The sequence below is a fragment of the Pteropus alecto genome, unplaced genomic scaffold, assembly GCF_000325575.1.
Source record: "Pteropus alecto unplaced genomic scaffold, ASM32557v1 scaffold251, whole genome shotgun sequence".
NCBI lineage: Eukaryota > Metazoa > Chordata > Mammalia > Chiroptera > Pteropodidae > Pteropus > Pteropus alecto.
The window spans coordinates 653,933-676,835 of record NW_006431048.1 but is presented as its reverse complement, the minus strand read 5'-3'; the positions used below and the strand labels follow the sequence as shown (position 1 = coordinate 676,835).

The 22,903-nt window shown below is 34.7% G+C and overlaps 1 protein-coding gene and 1 pseudogene across 4 annotated transcripts in view; one reads left to right on the top strand and one right to left on the bottom strand.

Annotated features, from left to right (window-relative positions):
- GSK3B (glycogen synthase kinase 3 beta) overlaps positions 1-22,903 on the top strand; it is a 172,657-nt gene that overhangs the window by 66,098 nt on the left and 83,656 nt on the right. For all 4 annotated transcript variants that reach the window (XM_006905540.3, XM_015595989.2, XM_015595982.2 and 1 more), the window contains one exon: positions 16,095-16,178. In XM_006905540.3, coding sequence (XP_006905602.1) covers positions 16,095-16,178 — 84 coding nt within the window. The remainder of the gene's footprint in view (positions 1-16,094; positions 16,179-22,903) is intronic.
- On the bottom strand, positions 12,686-12,804 carry LOC112486178 (annotated as a pseudogene).

Sequence of the window (22,903 nt, the reverse complement as noted above, 5' to 3'; positions counted from 1 at the left end):
TAGGCCATTTTCCTTCCTGATGAATTTATTTTAACGCTTTTTGGATGGCAGGTCTACTGTTGACACATTCCGTTGGTTTTTGTTTTTCGAAAAAGTCTTTATTCCTCTTTCACATTTGAAGGATAGTTTTACTAGATACAGAATTCTAGATTGGTGGCATTTTTTCTTTAAACATTTAAAATATTTTACTTTTCTTGCTTGTATGACTTTTGAAGAGATGTTTGATGTAATTCTTATCTTTGCTTATCTACAGGTGAGGTTTCCTTTCCCTTGTCTGATTTCTTTCAAGATTTCCTTTTTTTCCTTTGATCTTTTTTGTATTTTGAATATGATATGTCTAGTTGTATATTTTTAGGTATTTTTCCTCTTTTATGTTCTCTGAGCTTCCTGCATCTGTGGTTTGGTGTCTGGCATAAGTTGGAGAAATTCTCAATTACTGTTTCAAATACCTTTTCTGTAGTTTTGTTTTGTTTTGTTTTTCCCTCTTTGTAGTATTCTCATTATGCATCCTACAGTTCTTGGATATTCTGTTCTTTTTTTTTCCTTTTTGCATTTCAGTTTTGGAAGTTTCGACTGGCATTCTTTCAAGCGCACTGACTCGTTCCTTGGCCATGTCCAGTGTATTGATGAGCCCCATCTAAAGCATTGTTAATTTCTGTTACAGTGTTTTTGGTTTCTAACATTTCCTTTGAATCTTTCTTAGAGTTTCCATTTCTCTTTGCTTACATTATCCATCTATTCTTGTGTGTTATTCACTTTTCCCATTAGCGCCCTTGGCATATTAATCAGTTTTAAATTCCTGGTCTGCTAGATGGAAAACTAGATTAAGTTGGAATTGGGTATGTCCTTCCCCCCACTTACAAGTCTAGAGTAGACTAGACTTGGGTATTTTCTTTCCTCGAGTTAAGTTAGTTCTGGTAGAATCATTTTCCATGAGGGCCGGTCTTATGAAGAAAAGATGCTCTGGGCCTATTATAAAATGGCTACTGTTTCCCTCTTACTTCTAGCAGAGAACCTGGTAGGGTTCCTGAAGGTAAAACTGAGTAAAGTGTGGGACCCCTTCTAAAGTTTTTAATTCTCGAACTCGTTCACACTGCACCTCCGTCAGTTACAGTTTTAGTTTTCCTGTACTGGCTCCACAGGCAATTTCTGCTCCTGTACTACTGCTCCAATAAGCTGTGATTCTGTGTATCTGCCTGTCTTTCTCTAGTTTTGGGGGCTGCAGTTTGCTCTGTGACCTCAGTTCTCTGATGAGTTTAAGAAGAGTTATTAATTTTCATTTTTTTCCAGCTCTTTTCTTATTGTGAAGATAGGAGGGAAGACTTGCAAGCTCCTTGCATGCTGGACTGGAGACCAGAAGTTCTTCCTTTGATCGTTTTAAAATTGATTTATTTGTCTTTTTATTGTTTAATAGAGTTATTTTTTCTGGATACAGATCCCTTATCAGACACATGTTTTCTCCAATCTGTGGGCTGTCTCTCTGTAGTATACTTTGAAGCACAAATGTTTTTCATTTTGATGAAGTCCAGTTTATCTATTTTTTTTTCTTTTCTTCGTGCTATTGGTGTTAGATCTAAGAAACTTTGGCTAACCCAAGATCACAAAGATTTACTCTATATAATTTCTTCTAAGAGTTTTATAGTTTAAGTTCTTACATTTAGGACTGTGATCTGTTTGGAATCAGTTTCTGTCTGGTGTAAAGGGTCCAACTTAAGTCTTTTTACAGATGGATACCTTACCCTCCCACTAAAAAAACTTCATTGACTTTTCTAGTGACAGGATCAAGTGTAAACTAAGGCTAGGCAACTCATTCTATATTTACTGTGCACAAAGAACTAAATTAGATGTTGTGTAGGTCACAAGAAAGAATACAACATGATCTTTGCATTGAAGTTTATAATCTTTATATGATGATAAGACAAACATTTGAAATGTGGAGTATTAAGCAGATCATGTATTTTGTTATCAGATTTGGGAGTTTATGATTTGTGTATTGGAATATCTTCCTGTAGATTCTCCTACAGTTGTGGTTCTGTAAAGTCTAGACAACCTGCATGGTTTATATTCATAGTCACTGTTTGGGCCAGATACAACTAAATTGAACTTTAGGGCTTATTGAGGAGAATATTTATCTGGTCGTTGCCACATAGTACTTGACTCTTGGTGATGCTTCCATATTGAGTAGGAAAATGAAGGATTTTCTTGGGGGGAGGAGGTTTCGGCATGGGACTTTTCAGTTGTGTAGGTAAGTTCTTTCACATAAATGTATCCTACAAAGTTTTATTAAGGTAATTGTATCTTTCTGAATTCTATCATTGACATACCTCCTTAAGAATATTTTTCATCGACATACTAAAGTATATGTCAGTGAAAGAATTCAGAGATACTAAATAGCACATTAAACTATTATCCATGTAGGGTTACTTTCATTAGGATGTTGACTGAAAGCAAAGATTTGTTTTAAACAAAGTCATCTGAGGTTTGGAGGAATTAGAGGGAGGTTTTAGTTTTCTCATCACTGTTTTAATGTGTTGACAGTGAGGAAGAGGTGAATGCTTTTATATGTGTATATAACTTTTTGATGGGCTAGAGCCTGGCTAAAGTGTGATATTTTCCGACCTGCATCATTGCCCTGTGAGTATAGGGCCCCTTTACCAGTTCTTAATCTTCATTTGGAGAGTGATTTAAGAGAAAGTAGTATATCACAGCTTTATTTTCCTAAATGGGAAGTAGTCTTTTATGTGTGTTGAGAGGAATAGGGCTTCATTTAGGTACTTTTTTGTCTCTGTAGTTCCCCCTTTATTTTTCTGACTGGTAGTGACATTTCTGACAACAAAATGCATCATTGTAATGTATCTTTTTGTCAGTAGGTATATTATGTCCTCTTGCCAAATATTCATTCAACAGTTGATTATTGAGTATTTCCTATGGGCTGTGCTTTGTTCTAGGTTTTGGGGATACAACAATGGACAAAAATCTATGCCATTTTTAAGCTTATTTTTTAATGGGGAGAGATGGACGGTAGAGAATAAATATGGGAAATAGATACAATATGTTAGATGATTTGTTGCTATGTAAAAAAAAAATAAGCAAATAGGGGAGAAGAAATGCTAGGAGTGAGTGTTGATGCAACTGTCATTTGAAGAAACAGTTGATGTTGGTGAGAGGGACTAGATATTCAGGTATTTAGGAGAAGATGGTTCCAGATGGAGGGAATAGCAAATACAGAGACCCTGGCAGGGGTGCCTGATGTAGAGGAACAGCTAGATGGTTAGAAGAGTAAAGGAGTGAGGGAGCTGCAAGTAATAAGGTAAGCTTAGTGAGGAGAGTAGGGTGTGGATGGATGGAGCAGTTGGTAGAAGCCTTGTTTTGGATTTTGGCTTTAACTCTATTCAAAGTGGGGGAGCCACTGGTTTGCCATGATCTGCCTTAATTTTAAAATGTAAGATCATTCTGCTTGCTTTGTTGAGCATAGATGGAAGGTAAGCAGGGCGATGCTGAGAGACCATTTAGGAAGTTATTTAGAAATTTAGGCAAGAAATTCCTAAAATGACTTGCATTAGAGAGGTGGTGAGAAATGATCAACTTCTGGAGATACATATACACACACATAGTTTTTTATATTGAGATAATTGTAGGTATACATGAGATTATAAGAAATAATAGAGATCTCATGTACCCTTTACCCAGTTTCTCTCAATTATAACACCTTACAAAAGTAGTACAATATCACAACTAGGATATTGACGTTAACACAATTTACCAGTCTTGTTCAGACTTCCCAGAGATACTTATACTCCTTTTATGTGTATGTGTTCACATGTGTGTGTGTAGTTCTGTTCAATTTTATTGCATGTGTAGGTTTGTGTATTCATTAGCACAGTCAAGATACAGAACAGTTCCATCATCACAGAGATTCTTGTATACAGTGGTCCCTAACCTTTTGGCACCAGAGACCAGTGATGAGAATCTAATGCCCAGTGATCTGAGGTGAGCCGAGGTGTGGTGATGCTAGTGCTGGGGAGCGCTGCAAATACAAATGAATCTTCACTTACTCACCTGCTGCTCCCCTCCTGCTGTCCGCAGCCCCAGGGGGGTTGGAGACCCCTGCTCTTATTGTCCTTTTATAACCACACCCATTTCTTTCCTAATCCTTCCACTCCTAATTCCCAGTTTAACCTCTTGCAGCAACCAGTAGTCTGCCCCCATTTCTATAATTTTGTTATTTCAAGAATGTTACTAAATTAGGGGTTCTTGGACCTATTTCCATTGTGGTGGTGGAGGAGGTGGTTCCTCTCACACCAACAAAATTCTCAGACACCAGCAAGGTGTCCAAGAATTCAACTCAGTTCTGACATTATTCACCTGGAGATAGCATCAGATCCCACAAGTTAAGGTTTCAGTCCTACCAGACTGTTCCCCCTTTTTTTTTCCAGCCATAAGCCCAGGCTCTTAACCTCTGCTAGCTAACCATCTATAGAAGGTTCCAATGACCTTTTTGGGTTCAGTTAATTTGCTAGAACAGCTCTTTACTCACTAGGTTACCAACTTACTTCAAAGGCTATTAAAGAATATGAATCAACAGCTAGATAAACAGAGTGAGGTCCTGAAGGAAGGAGCTTCTGTCTTTCTGAAGCTTGGGGCCCAGCAGGGTGGCATGTGGAAACTTTCTGGTTTCCCAGCATGGAAGCTCTCTGAAAAAAAAGGACTAAGTAGCTGTTCTGGGTTTTTATAGAGGCTCCATTATGTAGTCATGATTGACTAAGTCATTGGCCATTGGCAACTGAACTCAAGCTCCAGCCCCTCCCCCCTCCCCCTCCAGGTGAAGGGTGGGACTGGATGCTCCAAACCTCTAATCACATGGTTATTCTTTTGGCAACCAGAGAGAGAGGGAGAGGTGAGGGAGGGTATACCACATTTACATAACTTTTATTATAGTATGTTGTTATAATTTTTCTATTATCATTTATTATTATAAATCTCTTGTGTAATTTATAAATTAAACCTTATCAAAGTTATGTATGTATAGGAAAAAAAATAGTATATATAGGATTCAGTATTATTCTAGATTTTAGGCATACACTGGGGGTCTTGGAACTGCTGTACCACAGTTTATTTATCCATTCACCCATGTCAAGACATCTGGCAGCTATTCTGAGTAAAGCTGGTGTGATCATTCATCTACAGGTTTTTATGTGAACATAAATTTCCATTTTTATGGGATAAAAGCCCAAGAGTGCAATTGCTGTGGGATCTTGGATATGTTTTGAAGGTGGCGCCAATAGCCTTTCTTGACAGATTGAATGTGAGGTCATAGAGAAAGAGGAATCTACATTTCAAATTTTTTGCCTTGTGCAACTGGAAGAGTAGAATTGTCAACAATTGAGACAAGAAAGGTTATAGATGAAACAGATTTAAGATCAGGAATTTTGCTCATGACATGTCAAGTCTAGATGTATATTAGATACAGAAGAATTGTCAAGTAAGTAGTTGGCTAAAAGATTTCGGAGTATACAGGAGAGATCTGGTCTGAGAATATAAAATTGGGAGATGAGGAAGAACTAGCAAAAGAAACTATAAATTTGGCCAAATAGGAAGGAGGAAAACCAAGATAATTTGTTGTCCTAGAACGCAATTAGAGAAAGCATTTCAAGGAGTGACCCACCAATCTATTTGTGTGGAAACCATAGTTATAGCACATAGGCATATTCTGTATAGTAGCCTGAGATTTTAGTTGGGTTGTATTCTAGTGGTATATAGGATGATGCCCCCATTTTCTAGTTTTTTCTTAGTAGAAAAAAAAGTAGTTTTAGTTTTTGTATATGTAGTTAGAAAACAAATGGTCCTAGAGAGGAACTGAATTCTGCTAGTTAAGATCCAGCTTAATTGTGTACATAGTCTTTCATGAAAAATCTTTTAAATATCAGGCAAAAATATTCCTTTGCTATTCAAAACATACTTTTTTTGATACTTCTAATAGAACTTAACATCTTCTGTCGTGTATTATTTACTTACTTGTGAACTTGCCTTATTTTGAATTATAACTGCTTTTATTACCAAGGTCCTGCTTTATTGTAATTATGTTCCCCAGGCATATAATAATAAATGAAAGATGATGGAATTGAGTTACATTTCATTGTGGTAGTTAAGAGCATGGGTTTAGGAATCTGTCACCTGGTTTTAAATCTTGCCTCTGCTTTTTGTTAGCAAATTCCTTAACCTCTCCATGCCTTCAACCTCTCTGTAAGTGGGGATAATAATGTTGCCTACTTGATTGGTTAGTGGAGAGGATTAAATGAATTCATGAAGATAAAGCTCTTAGCACATGCTTGGCTCTTGATTCTCAGTAATCTTATGGTTATTGGCACTGTCATTGTTATGCTAATAATAATGAGCTATTATTATATTGACTTTCAAAGATACAGGTTTAAAGGAGCGCTGCATTTAAATTAGAGTTGATTCATATGCTGGAGCCTCTGAAAACTAAATGTTTAAGAACCTGGTTTATATTTACTGGTTTATATTTAGCAGTCCTTAGTAGCTGACAGAAAATAAAAGTCCTTTAAGCTCTCCAGGCTTCCTTTCTGTTGTTTTCTTTTCTCTTCCCTTTTCAATACTGGGCAAGTTATTTGCGTGGGTGATTGGAAAAATTAGCATACATGAATCCTGTTCATTTTTTATAAAATCGGGGTTTCTTTGAAGAAAATTTTAAGCCTACCTGAGCAGTATATATTTTATAACTATAGTTTACAATAGATTTTTTATATACCATCTAATTATAGTGATACATTTCCAAAACATTGGTCAGTAAATTAATATTAGAAAATCCACTGTGTATATGATATATATGCATTAAGTCTGAAAGAGATTGACTATAGGGAACTTACTTTCCTTGGCTTCTAGAGCAGGAAATGGCAAACTGTGTACCTGTCACCTTTTTTTTGCGGGGGGGCGGGGGGCGGGCAATAAAGTTTTATTGGAACATAGCCATCCTCATTTCTTTACATATTGTCCTTGGATGCTTTTCCACTGTAACTGCAGAGTTGAGTAGTTGCAACAGAGACAATGACCTACAAACCTAAAGTATTTATTATCTGGCCTTTTAGAGAAAATATTTGTCAACCTTTCTTTTAGGGTATTATTTTTGTGGCTCTTCTTTTGCAGCTTTGCTTATTCTCAGTCTCTTGTATTATTCCTTTTCATTTGCCTGCCTAAATGTTGGTATTCTCCAGGATCCTTCTCCTGAATATCTTACCTGTGTTGGGGCTTATGTGACACCACTGTCTAGGCTTATACTGCCTGATTAGTTTCTTTTTAGTGTTCTTTATAGAGTTTTCTGCTGCTGGAAACTCTAGCCACTTTTTTCTTATTTAACATGCAATTTTACCTATTCCTGTGGCTTCAAGAACCATCCAGACTTCTTGCTAGAGGATAAAATGAACATATCAGATTGCTTTGTGCACCTTTCCACTTCAGTATCCTTCAGTCATTTCAAACTGAATGTGTCCCAAACTGAACTCATTCCTTCCTGCTTCCAAAACAGGTTCCTAGACCAGTGAACTCTACTGCCATATTAGTAGTTAATGAGTCAGAAGTTTGATAGTTATCACTCCCCTTCTTGCAATTACCAAGTCAATAGCAGTAGGTGATCAAAAAACTGTTTATCTGCCTCTCAGAGCCATTCTTTTCCTTTTATTTTCACTGTTTCTTACTTTAGTGCAGGTCCTCATTTAATTTATCTTCCCTAACCTTTAGTAACTTTTTTTTTCATACCCACTGATCTTCCCAAAACAAACTCTTGCTTAGAATACATCAGTGGTTCTTTATTGCTTGTAATATTCAAACTTTTTAGCACTTATTTAAGACTTTCCACTTGACCCCTTTACAGGATTTTTCATAATAATAAGCATTTTTTTCTTTTAGCTCCTGTCCCCATTTACCTATAGTATTTCTGAGTGAGCTAGACTTTTCACATCTTTTGCCTACTAGAATATCAAATCTTGAAGATTCATGAAGTTTTGTATACTCAGAGCCCTAGGTCTGACACATAGTTGTCTTCAAAATATTTGTTGTACACATGGAGTTATTTTGAGGTGATATTCTAACCAACTGTGGGGCTTGGGAGGGGGCATCTGAATTTATTGTGAAATCAAAGATTTAGTGATGGATTAAACACTTTCAGTACTATTCTGATTACTAAGGATAGATGGTGGAATTTTGGATAATACTTTTTTTTTAAAAAGAAAATGTATCTTCAGAAAATAGTCTTTGAAGCAAAACTTTTGAAGTGAATACTGTTTTACTAAATTTTATGAAATGGAGCTTTTTCTACAGTGGGGGGGGGAAAGATCTCCTAGTAGAATGAAATTTGGTGAAGAATAAACGATGATAGCCATGTGCTGCCTACCAGTATACCCACAGTATTAAGCTTGCTGTTTGTTTGTTACTTCACCTAAAAGTTTACTTTTCTTTTATCAAACTTTACATAAGGGTACCCTTTTGGGAATCCCTTGTCTCTATGCTTTTAGCTTTCAAAAGGATTTTTCCCCTTTTCCTTTTTTTTTTTTTTTAAGTGTGAGGTATGAAATGATGTAAAAATTAACAAAAGCCTCTATGTCTAGTTTAGAGGTTGGTACATGTTAATAGTTATTGGTAAAACAAAAGGATAATTTTTTTCTTTAAATGTTCCTTTTAGGTTTTCTGGTATTGGTCTGATATTTCATCTTTAGTAGTCATTTTTCTTTTTCTTTTTTTTTTAAGATTGGCATGATTAGTTAGAATCAGTTTGCATGTGCTTTATCTTTTTTATATTAGGAAAAATTTGCCTTTATTAGCTAGGTTATTAACTATAATGCATTTCAAAATTTTAACCATGATCCTATAGTGACATATATTTTACATTATAGCCCAGTACGTGGAAAAATAAAACAAGTTTAATGGAAAAGTTCTTACTTTTATTATGTTTCAAGTTCTATTATATTCTATATTCTATTATGTTCTGGTTGCCTTCCCCATCCCTACGTAGTTCTGATTGGTCAGATCCACAGTTTGGAAAATACTGGTGTATAACAAGTTTTAAAGTAGAAGCAATTACAGAAATAGGGAATATACTCTGTGAAAAACAAAGTAACCTGCTTTGAGAGCTTCATGGGTAATAGAGAAAGATAAAAAATTCGGCCTTTGCTCTAAGGCACTTATGATAAGCTAGTTGGACAAGGGTGTGTGTGTGTGTGTGTGTGTGTGTGTTTCTACAATGACTATAATATAATATCTGATTTCTATAAGCTGCTTTTTGAAAAGTGTTCTATTATATATAGCACCATCAAACTCTGGTTGTAAAAATAAAACCAAGAAAGTATGTAATAAATTACAAAATGTTTGTAGGTGCTATAGAAATGTAGAGATTAGCAAAGATTAGTGTGAGTTGGAGCAGCTAAGGACGGTCTTGTGAAAGAGGTGCAAGTTAAATAGGAACTTAAAGGATGGATAGAATGTATGTAGGTAGGAGGGAGAGTTGAGACATTCCAGTGATGTTAAGTGTGATCAGTGGCTTAGAATTGGGAATGAAATAATATATACAGGAAGAGTGAGACGTGGGATCTAGTTATGATCACATAGGTCATGAATGGAAGATAAGATTAAGTTAATACGGAAGGACTAGATTATGAAGCATTTCAACTTTATCGGGTAGGAAATGGGGATATTTATATCTCTCACTTAAAATTTACTTTGTCAGCTAATAACATTGCTACTCCAGATCTCTTTTGGTTTCCATATGCATGTATATCTTTTCCCATCCTTTTTCTTTCAAGCTATTTGTGTCTTTGAATCTAAAGTGTGTCTGCTATTCAGAGAATATAGTTGGAGCTTGCTTTCTTATCCAGCCTGACAATCTCTGCCTTAGATTGTATTCTTAGTTAATCACGTTTGGTGTAGTTTTGATATGGTTGGAATTACCTGTTCCGTGTTGTTCTGTTTCTCTCTCTCATGTTTTTGTTCCTCTGTTCTCATTTATCGCTTTGTCTTGTGTTGAACAAATCTTTTTTAATGTACCATTTTAGGTCTACTGTCGATTTTTAACATTAAAATAATTATTTTCTTAGTGGCTGCCTTAGGAATTACGGTATGCATTTCATTTTATCATAGTCTGCTTCTGGTTATATAAACTTAATTCCAGTAAAATATAGCACCTTTTCTCCAAGATAGCTTCATTTTCTCCTTCTTCCTTCCTGCTGTTATTGTCATGTGTATTATATCTGTTTATGTTATAAACCTAATAACATACTATTATCATAATTGCTTTATACAATTTATGTCTTTGATGAAATGAAGAAACGAAAAATATATGCAGTCTTTTATATTTTCCCATTAATGTTTACCATTTGTGGAGCTCTCACTTCTCATGGATTTGAATTACCTCCTGGTGTCATTTCCTTTTAGCTTACTTGAGTATTTCGTAAAGACAGGCCTTCTACTAGAGAATATTCTTTTTTTTTTTAAATCTGGAAATGTCTTCATGTTTTCTTTCACATTTGAAGAAATATGTTTCTGTATATAGCATTCTTGGTTGACAATTTTTTTTATTCAGCATTTTTAATATTTTTTTTTATTGCCTTTGTTCTCCATTAGTCTGGTAATTAGTCAGCTGTTAATTGTATTGTTTTCCCCGTGTATATGCTGAATCATTTTTCCGTTATTGCTTTCATGAATTTTTTCTTTGTGGCTTCAGTTCAAAAGTGGTGTGCCTAAATGTGAATCTCTGTGTGTGTATCCTTTTTGAGGGTCCTTAAGCTTTATAGTTCAGTAGACTAGTGTTTTTCATTAGATTTGAGAAGTTTTCAGCGATTATTCAAATACCTTCTCTTTTTTCTTTTCCTCTTTGTTGGTACTGCCTTTATATATATGTTGATAGGTGTGATGTTATCCTACAGCAGTTCTCTGAGACCCTGTTTATTTTTCTGCAGCCTTTATTTTCTCTTTGTTCTTTCAATTAGATAATTTGTATTTATCTATTTTCAAGTTCACAGGTTTTTTTTTTTAAATGCCATTTCAAATCTTATTTTGAGGTCATATTGGCTCTTTCACTTCTTTTATTATACTTTTCAACTCTAGTATTTCCAAGTTTTAAAAGTTAGTATTTCTTAATTGAAATGATCTATTTGTTATGTAATTGTCATCGTATTTTTCTTTAATTTTAAAAATTAGGATTTTCTTTAATTCTTTGAACATAATTATTTATATAATTCTGTATTAAATTTTTTCCCAGCTTTACTGTGATACAGTTGACATGTAACATTATGTAAGTTTAAAGTATACAACATGTTGATTTGATGCACTTACATGTTGCAAAAATGATTATCACTATAGCATTAGCTAACATGTCACATCTTGTAATTACCATTTCTTTTTTGTGATGAGAACATTTAAGACCTACTCACTTAGCAACTTACAAATGTACAATACAATATTATGAACTATAGTCACCATATATGTAGTCACCATACTGTACATAAGATCCCCAGAACTTATTCATTGTTATAACTAGAATTTTGTACTCTTTGACTAACATCTCCCCTTTCCCCATCCCCGACCCTTGGTAACCGCCCCTTTTAGTTTGTTTGTATGAATTCAGCTTTTTTAGATTCCTCAGAGAAATGATATCATACAGTACTTGTCTTTCTGTTTTTCTTATTTCACTTAGCATAATGCCTTCAAGTTCTTCCCATGTTATTGCAAATAGCAGGATGTCCTATTTCTCATGGTCGAATAATATTCACACACACACACACACACACACACACACACACACACAGTCATGTGCCTCAAATTACATTTTGGTCAATGAGGGACTGCATGTATGACAATGGTCTCATAAAATTATAATGGAGCTGAAAGTTTTCTAGTGATGTCATGGCACAATGCAATATTTGAGTGTTTGTGGTGATACTGGTGTAAACAAACAGTATACTGCCAGTTATATAAAAGTATAGTCCACAAAATTACAGCCATAGGGCTACCATCTATGTTTGTGTAAGTATACTCTGATGTTTGCACAATGACAAAATCACCTAAAGATGCATTTCTCAGAATGTATTCCTGTCAAGTGACATGTGACTGTATACATACATACCCCATATTTTCTTTATCCATTCATTTGTTGATAGACAAGTTGTTTCCATGTCTTGGCTATTCTGAATAATGCTGCAGTGAACATGGGAGTAGCTCTTCAAGACAGCGATTTCATTTCCTTTGGATATATACCTAGAAGTGTCATTGCTAGATCAGATGGTAGTTCTCTTTTTAATACTTTGAGGAACCTCCGTACTGTTTTCCATAATAGCAGCAACAATTTACATTCCCACTAACAGTACATAAGGGTTTTCTTCTCTCCACATCCTCACCAACACATTATCTCTTTTCTTTTTAACAGTAGTCATTCTAATAGATGTGACATGGTGTCTCATTGTCTTGATTTGCAGCTCTTTGAGGAGTAGGATGTTGAGCATTTTTTCCTGTACCTGTTGGCTATTCATATGTGTTCTATTTGGGTCTTTTGCCTGTTTTTTTAATTGGCCTCTTTGTGGGCTTTTTTATTTTTTTACTTTTTAGGCAAGGCAACCCTTAGTTGACCTCATAGATTGCAAGGACCTTGTCATCTTACAATCCCTTATTTTTTTATTTTTTACGCCTACAGCACTTGGTCTTCCTAGGTGATCTCCCATCCAACTACTAACTAGGCCCGACCCTGCTTAGCTTCCGACATCAGACGGGATCGAGCTTGTTCAGGGTAGCATGGCTATAGACTTTTTTTTTTTTTTTTTTTTTTGGCTATTGAGTTATATGAATTATATGTGTATTTTGCATCTTAACCCCTTATCAGACATGATTTGCAAATATATTCTCCCATTCAATAAGATTGCCTTTTCATTTTGTTGATGGTCTTCTTTGCTGTGCATAACCTTTTTAGTTTGATGGACTCCCACTTTATTTTTGCTTTTAACACCTTTGCTTTTAGTGTCAAATCTAAAAAATCATTGCCAAGACCATTATCAAGAAGCTTACTCTCTCTATTTTCTTCTAGAATTTTTACTGTTTTTACATTCTTTGTACCTAATAGCTGCTTTTTATTCTTGTCTGCTAAGTCCAACAGTTATGTCTACCCAGAGTCAATCCTGAAATGGTTGTTTTCTACAATGTAGTCCTTTTTATTGATGTTTCGGGGGAGTGAATTTGTCAATCTCTTCATTCCACTGTAGCTGGAAATCTCGCCTCTTTTTGAACTTTCTAACTTCATAGTCCTTTCCCCTGTCTCCCGGCCCCATTTTAATTCACCCTAGTCATGCTTTTTGTCATATTTTTTCTACTGAAATCACTGTTGTAAGAGTCAGAAGGATCCTGTCTTTGCCATACTCAAATGCCAGTTTTCTGTTTTCATCTTCATTAACCTTTCAGCAGCTTTTGACGTAAATGGTCACTCCTCTTTTCTGAAAACTCTTTTTTTACTTGGCCTCTAAAATAACAGTCTCTTATGTTTTGCATTTTACTTTATTAGCTCCTCTGTGTGGTAAACTCCTTTTTATACCTATGATTTTTTTTTTTAAATTTAAACTTCTTACCTAGGTGATAGATACCATTGACTCCCTTGCTTTAAATCCCCAAAGTGCAGCTGACCCCCAGATGAATACTTTTAGCCCCATCTTCTACATTGAGCCTCAGTATTTTCATTGGATATCTGATAAGGATTTTAAACTTAGTAGGTAGAAAATAGAACTCCTGATCCACTCTCTTCTTCAAATTTATTCTGTCAGTTTTAGAATGATCTTTTAAAAAGGCGAATCAAATTATATCATTTTCCTGGTCAAACCTCATTGGCTTTCCTTTACATTTGGTGTGAAATTCAGTTAACTTATAATGAGTTTATATGACATACCCCACCCACTGCCTACCTCTCTGAACTTATCTCCCTCTCTCTCTGTTCACTTATCATTCTGCATTATCCTAAGAGCTATCTCTTGAATATGCCAAGCCCACCCCTGGGCATTTACATTTAGAGTTTCCTATAACTACGGTGCTCTTCCCCTATATCTTCATGTGGTTCTCATATTTGTGTCATTCAGGTTTGTGTTCAGATTTTACCTCCTTTGTATTAGTCCTTAGTGAACTAATAAAGATCGACTCAGCAAAAATGTGTAGGCTTGGAATAGTTGTATATTTAAATACATCTCAGGCATGAACTTTGTCTATATTGGATTGCTTAATAACTTATAAATATTGCTCTATAAAGTTTATGTTTTGAATCTTTTAGGAAATTTTAAAATGAAAAAACTTAAACCTTTTTAAAAGAAAATAATATGAACAGAAGAGTAAGGGTAGATGAATATTTAGGTCCATATACTTGGCATCACTTATGTATTCTTTTTATACAACTTCTATTATCTGGGAATTTAATAGTTCTCTGTTACTTTGGTTAATGAGTCTGGAAAAATAGCTTATTTAACATAGTTGTTGACTATGTTTAAAAAAAAACAGTCAATCATAGTATCTGTATATCATTAGAGGAATGAGTCTTAGCTTACTAGCGGTTCTCTCTCAAGACCAGCTACCTAGATGAGAATTCATAAACTATAGATATACTTCCAGAAATAGCTTTAATTTGAAATGGAAATGGAAACAGTTTTGAAATTGTTAAAGTTTTCTGGGTACTTCTCTACAACAGTCAAAACTTAGAGTCTGACTTCAGTTATCTTTGTTACAGCAATTATACTACACTAAGTTTGTTTATTGCTTCAGGTATAAACATTTTATAACAATTAATAGAATGAATGGTTGATATTTTATAAAGAATTTTAAATATCACTGTATATATAAGCCCAGCTTTCATGGTCAGTTTAAAGGGACAGAAGGAGACTCCTCTTGAGTTTCCTGTTTCCCTGAGAGGACATGTTAGAAAAATCATATAGCGTATTGGAAGTTTCTAGAAGAGGAACATTTGCTTATTTCTGGTACCATCTTCTAAGAACTGGAGCCCACTCCGCTCTACTATAGTTCTGCTTATTCGATTCATCATCCTCTATGCATCCCCTACTCTTCTTTTTTTGGCCTTTTTTCCTCTAACCTTAACAGCATAACCTTCCTGATTCCCAAGTATATATGTTTTGTAGCTCTTCTAAATCATTATTTTAACTGAAATTTTATATTTTCTGCCCACCAGCTGATATTTTAGTGTTCTTTCTCTGTGTTGTGTAATTTGGCCTTTATTGACTGATTTCTGATAACCCAGGTGTATTGATGGAATTTATCTTCTTTGTTAATATATACTTTTTAAATGTGTTACTGTAAAATTTACAGTGTTAGGAGGTTATTATATTATTTAATTTTTTCTTTTCATGAAGAATATACATAACTTTGAAACTCCCCAAGGGGGAAATTATTTGTGTGGTCTATAAATTTATCAGACTATAAAGTTTCTAGTATATCATGTTTTAACTCTCTAAAACTTAGCAACCGAGCCCTTCTAATGGGGTGAATGCTCGGATTTTTCACTGTATCTTAGAACACAATAGGGCTTGTAAGAGTTTTCTTAGCACCCAAATTTATTTGTTTGGTGAAAAGTTGATTTTTATTACAGTTGTAAAAATTATAGTACTAATAGTTCATTTTAGATATCTCTTATAGACCAGTGCTTCTCAAACTGTTTGTGGTAAAGTACCATTTTTAAAATTTTCCAATTCATCAAGGACTGATATTTTTATAAAATAACAATACAAATGAACTACTAAAAAAGTGAAATTTTAAGAAATACAAAGGATAGGCCCCGCCTTTTATTATTATAAGATTTATTGATGTAAAATTGTTCTGTCAAGTTGCTATAAAAAATTCTAAAAACTTATTTTCAATTTTATTTGCAGAGCAGTAGTAAATAGTTCATGGACTAGTAATGAATAGTTTACAGGTCAGCACTGGTCTGTTGACCATACTTTTTAGTAACATATCTATAGTTGGCTGTTTGTAGTGTTTTATGTTATTTTAGAAGCATTAGTCAATATGATGAGTAGCAGTTATCCTTAAAAAATATTTTTGTGTTTCCTTTTCAGAACCGAGAGCTCCAAATCATGAGAAAGCTAGATCACTGTAACATAGTCCGATTGCGTTATTTCTTCTACTCAAGTGGTGAGAAGGTAAGTCATGCAGAAAGCATATACTGTATATTGTTATAGACTTCTCATTCTAATAGAAATATTCCTTCCTCCCCCAAGTGAATCAGTTTTGCTAATTGAATGGAAGAGAATTTCACAGGCCCTAGTGATTCTGAGCTCATTGATTATCATTAGTTATATCAGGAAAATGTTAATGAAATGATAAAGGGAATGAATTTTTAATCATTTTCTTCTTTTCTTTTTTTAAATCTGTCAGTTCTTTTTTTTAAATCTATATATTAAACTTTCCTTATGTGCTTCTGGAGCACCGTGTTAGTTAGTTCACTTGTTTATTGGAGGGAGGAAAATGATGATGTTTTGTTAAGTTGACGTATCGAAGGGGAAAGGGAAGTAGGAGGACTTCGGTAGGACCAGAAAAAGACTTAAACATTGGAGGAAAGTTTAACCTATCCTTAGCTAGGGAAAAGTTAGAGAATGTGGAGTATTTCAGAGCTTGTTAAAAGGGATCACTATTTATGATATCATTTAAGTCTGTGAAAGCAAAGGATAATTAAAGAAGACTTTATGCTGTGAATCCCCCCCTTTCCCTTCCCCATCAGTCTTTATCTTCAGAAGATGTAAGAATTAATGTTACTGTGCTCGCTGGACTTGGAAGCATAGAAAATCAGTTTCTTCTGTTTTACTGTGGTCTTTTCTTTCTGTCTGTTCATTGTCCCTTCTTCCAGCATCCAATCTTTTCTTTAAATTTTTCCCTTATTGGTTTGAGGTCGGGGGGCAGGGTCAGTAACAAACCACTTAATCTTTTTGGCTAAATAAATATGACTTCGAATAAGTTAATTTGATATTTCAGACCTCAGATATCATGTACATACTATCATAAGTCCTTAAATCCATAACGTCTCTTGATTTCTAGCCCAGTGTTCTTTTTCCTTCACATACTATTTTTCAGTGTACCAGTGTTTAATTATTTTTCATTAAATTTTATTTAGATTATTTCCTTAGAAATTTTTTTTTCATGACAGAGCCTGTTATATGGGAAGGTACCTATATATTAAGTCAGGATTGTGATATACATACCTACAGATATAATTGTGTGTGTGTGTGTGTGTGTGTGTGTGTGTGTGTGTGTGTGTGTGTGGTGTTCAGTGTGTCATAGGTAATGTTTTGACAACTACATTGGCCCTTTAGTGACATTTGTTTTTCAGGTGCCTCCATTCCTTCTTAAGTTTACATGTTGCTTGTATTAGGGACTTTAAACCCTCATAAGTGTTTGAGCTCTTTTGTTTCTAAAGCCAATTAGTTGGTTCATGCTAGGTTTTCTTTTTAACCTAGTAAATTGCCTGTTATATCTTTAATCTTATCTGTTTTGGCATATCTTTACTTTTTCCTGTCCTTTCTCAAATAAAATTATGGAGCATCTGTTATGTTCACAGCACTCTTATAATGGAATTTTGCATCCTCATGACTTTTTGTTATTAGATACTAGACATTATAATACCCTAGGGAGGAAAGTAAAGGTCAGAATTATTTGTTCCATGAATCACTGGATCGCATTCAGATTCATTTGTAAAAGTCTCCTTACAAAGCCCTAAACATTTTTCTCTTAACTACTTAATTTATATTGTTTTCCCTGTATGCCAGGTGCTGTTTTAGTGCTTTACAAATATCACCTTATTTAACTCTTATGAAGATAAAAGGCAGAAAGGGGAAAATATCAAACCTTTTGAATGTAAGGCTCTATTTGTGGCAGCACCTAAAGGCTTACATGTCTAGTTTTGCTTTGTGGAAACCTGCATCACAGTCTACCCTCCTCACTTAAACCTGCCTTTGGAGTGACAGTGAACTGACTGTTATCAGTAAATCCCAGAGGATGATTTTCCTCCCTGCTGCTGTTCAGTACTACTTATTTATCTTAAACAGTCTTACAGATAAAGAGCAATTGAGAAGTACTAAAGGGAGATTAACCAGGACAGTGAACCTTTGTCTATTATAAAAAAGGGATATACTTTTTAATATATTAATTATCTCAGAACTTTCTCTTGAGGATTGTAAATTTTACAAAGTGAAAAAAATACACCTTTTAATTTTGGATAGCTCCATTAAAAACAAAAAAACAAAAAAACAAAAAACAAAGAAAAGTTATGATGTATTGCCGAAAATAATGATCCTTCCTTATCCAAGAAAAGGAAGGTTTTCTGAAGATAGCAGAAATACACAGGCTCAGGAAACCATAATATTCCAGCTGCCAAAAAGACAATTTCTTTTTGGCCTATTCATGATATCCACTTCCTTTTTTCAAAATTGTTCTGGCAGGACCAACCTATCACCATGAGACCAGGTAATAAACTAATACGTCCCATATGGGACGGGTTCTGCTCTAGGGTTCAGAGCTGAGGTTTGTTATTATCAGTTATGACTCTCCAAGAGTAAGTTACAGCGTATAAACTCAGAACTGCTGTTTAGAAAGAGATCTAAATGTCTTATGAATCTTACAAATCCTTAAAGACAATTTCTTTTAATTGTGACAGTCTTATATTAGGTAGGTATTTTACTAACAGAAACATATGTAATGCCTGTGTGCATATATTAGAAGAGTTTGGGGGGAGGAAATAATAAGTTAATAGTTTGAGATGCCTCTGAGACATGCAAATAGAGATGCCCAGTGGACAGGTATAGTATGACTTCATAGTTGGGGGTTGCACGCTAAATGAAGGGATGACATTGACAAGGTTGGGTAGATAGGATATATAGCCATGTGGTAGAGCTCTCAGGAGTTTGGGAAGGAGGGACAGAGGGGATGTTGTTTGAGGTCAGGACAGCAAAGAGCCAGCGGTTTGCCAGTATTGCCATCTGGTCTTAGAATATGTTGAAGGATGAGAGCAGTCTTTGTTTGAGAGAGCTGTAAGGAAACCAGTATCTTCGGGTAGGATCCAGGTTTTGTCTAGGGCAGGAAAGTAAAAAAAAAAAAAAAAAACCTCTGTGAAGACACCGGGGCTTGTAACTCCATGAGGAGTTTCTTTTTGGAGTTTCAGAGAGCTCAAGGGAAGCTCCAGCAGATCAATTTTAAGAACACGAGCCTAAAGGTGGCTTGAGGAGGGAATTAGGGGATCAAGCTAGGGACATTGTAAGGATAAGAAAGAGAAGGATTCAGAGTTTCAGGATTATAGGGATGAAAGACTTGGTTAGGTTCCATGGATGAATTCAAGTGTATATGGGAACATTTTGTAATCCTTTCATCATCATCATCTCTCTCTCTATCATTTTTATTCTTCCAAGTCTTTTCTCCCCTTTCTCTTCAGTCTCTCTCTACTGTCTGGGTTCCTGACCCCTTTCACTCTGGGCTCTGGGTCTCTATCTTTCTGTCTCTGGGCTTCACTCCGTCTCCTTTGGTCTATGTCACCCCTCAGATTTACTTTCTCTTGTTAACTGGTGTATGGCTAGCTGGCTGGCTGGCTGTCTCGCTGACCCCCCCGCCCCACTCCCCCCAGTTGGCTGTTTCCTGTATGGATCTCTCAACCTCTTTCTCTGAGTTTATATACCCCTCTTTCATTGAGTTTCTACCCATCTTACTCTCTTTCTTTGAATATCTGATCCTTTCTAAATCTTTGTATGGATTCTCACCTGTCCTGAGCCTTTCTCATTCTGTTTCTTGGTATCTCTTCTCTCTTGAGCTTCTACTACTCCCTTCTTCGAAAATTTTAAAGAAGAAAAAATTTCACTCACGATGCTGACTTTTAACTTCAGTCCTACATATCTTATTACATATATACATGTTTTATATAGTCGTAGGAATAATTATTTGTAACCTTACTAAATATTTAAGATTTCATAAAATCTTTCCCTTGTTGCCTCATAATATTTGTAGTTATTGGTTATATACTATTCCATTGAGTTGTACTACATAATGCTCTTAACTATTCTCCCATTGTTATTTTTAATTTTAGAATTATAGCTAAACTGCCCCAGGGCCTCATCATAATTTTTGTCCATTAGTGCTTTTTAGCTCTGGGTGATGTTAAAGTAGGATTGCTATAATATTTGGTAGATATTTCCACGGACCATGGGTTGACTGATAGTCTGTTTTGATGACTTTCCATTTATTGTGCTCTACCCTGCCATTTTAAAGACTTTTCTTTAGGGATTATAAATAATCAGCTTTTAGCCTATACTTGGAGGAAGGAGTAGCCAGTGTAACTAGAAGGAGGAGGAATTAATCAGGACAGACACTAAAGTTGCGACCTAATTAATCTTAGTCATAGTCTTCTAGTTGGAATTATTAATGTTTGCTATAGTAACTGGAGCGTCATGTAGTCAATTAGTATACTCTAGGTTACCCAGTAGCTTTTAGTAACTGATTTAGTACAGAGTAGTAGCACTTTTTCTCCTTGATTAGAGAAAAATGGGATTTTTGAATGTTTTGAAAGACTGGGCCTATAATACTTTCGTGAATTCCAAGTATCAAAATGAATAGTTATTCATTTCACTATCAATATTTGGCAGTAGAAACTCCTTTACCCCTAAATGAAATTTTATGAAGAACCCTTGTTCTAAAGATAGAACAGATAAAAAGCAAAATTGTTCCAGTTGAAACTGGGGTGTGGGGCCAGCTGACACTGCCTTCCCTGAGTTGCTTACCTCTGTAGAACCATAGGCCTCTGAAAGATGTAGTGTGTAAACCACATTGTGCCTTTACAGGTGCCTTAACTTTTATTTAAATCAATTAATAGTTTTAAGAAAAATTTCTATAAGTAACCTTACTAGTAATAATAATTTACCTATGGTTCATCATAGATCGATTACTTTAATAAAGAGAAAGCCTTCCTTAAATAAAACTCTCCCTCTATTTGTATGTGAGACAGTATATAAAGCAAGAATGGCAAATTGATTTTATTCTTCATACCAACTTTGTTCTTTTGATAGTAACTGTGTAGAGGGCTGTGAGCAGAAGGAGATGATTATACCACTGCTTCTGAAATCAAGGAGAGTGCAGTGATTGATTATGCCTGTGAGCCACTAGTTCTGGGGAAGAAAGGGTAGGGGTGAATCTATTCTGAAAAGTAAAGAGCAGTGGCATTGTAGCTAGAAATATTTGGGTTTGCATCCCAGTTCTGCGTTTGATAGCAGTTTGACTGCAAGATTTTTACTTTTGTGCTCCTTTTTCCCCTTCTCATCTGTACAATAAGGATTTTATAAGGAAAAAAGTGCATTAATGCTTATTAAGTTCTTACTGTAGCGCCTGGCATATAATTAACACTTAATAAACATTAACTTACTACATATTTTTATAAATTATTGTTTAATAATAGCAGATATATATTGCACTTGCTATGTGTCAGACATTACTCTAAGCCCTTTACATGTACTTTATAACTTAACTCACACCTCACAGCAAACCAGTGAAGAATGGGTATCATTATTATCTCCGTTTATAAAAGAAAGTCGAGGTAATCACAGTTAAATAAATTATCTACAGCTACTAAGTAGCAAAGTTAGGAGTCAAGTCTAAGCAGTCCGTCTCCAGAGCGTGTATAGTTTGCTCTGCTATTTAGCATAGAATATAAATTTCTTTAGAAGCAGCATATTAGACATGTAATATTTTAAAATATCTTAGTAATAATGACTATTGAACAAGGAGAGATTTGTACAGTTCTTTGGAGAACTTTAAGAGGAGAGAATAAATATTTTGCTGTCTGATAATAATATTAGTAGCAGTTATAATAGTAGCCAAAACTCATATAGTGCTTACTATATGGCAAGTACTAATTTAAATACTTTTATTCTTTTTTGGGGAGTGTGAAGAGGATTGTTGTTAATTCTTTAAATGTTAGAACTTACCATTGAAACCATCTGGTCCTGAATTTTTGAGGAAGTTTTTGATTACCGATTCAGTTTTACTTGTTACATAGATTTATTGAGATTTTGTATTGCATCTTAAGTTGTAGAGTACTTGGTGTGTTTCTAGGATTTATCAGTTTGTTCTCGCTTATCTAATTTGTTGGCATGTAGTTGTTTATAGTATTCTTTTATCATCCTTTTTTTTATTTCTATAAGGTCGATAGTAATGTCCTCAGTGTCATTTCTGACTTTGGTTATTTGTGTCTTCTCTTTTTTCTTTGCCAGTCTAGCAAAAGATTTTTCAATTTTATTGATCTTTTCAAAGAATCAGCTTTTGGTTTTCTTAAATCCATCGTTTTTTTTTCTTTTTTTCTTTTTTTCCCTGTTCTCTATTTTATTTATCTCTGGTCTACTCTTTATTATTTCCTTCCTCTGCTAGCTTTAGGTTTAGTTTCCTCTTTTTCTAGTTCTTCGGGGTGTAAGTTAGGATATTGATTTGAGATCTTTCTTAATGTAGGCATTTACAGCAGTAGATTTCCCTTTGAGTGCTGCCTCCATTGCTCTCATAGTTTTGGTATGTTGTATTTTTGTTTTCATTGACCTCTTAAGTATTTTCTAACTTCTTTTGTTCAAGAGTGTGTTTAATTTCCTCTTTGACCTGTTGGTTGTTTAGACTGTTGTTTAATCCTCACACATTGTGATTTGTTTTGTTTTCCTTTTGTTATTGATTTCAAATTCCATTCTGTTGTGGTTGAAATAGTTCATAAAATTTCAGTCTTTTTAAATTTATTGAGATTTACAGCCTATCATGGATAATATCCCATTTGCTCTCGAAAAGAATGTATAGTCTTCTATTTGGGGGTAGAGTGTTCTATATATATATCTGTTAGGTCTAACTGGTTTATAATGTT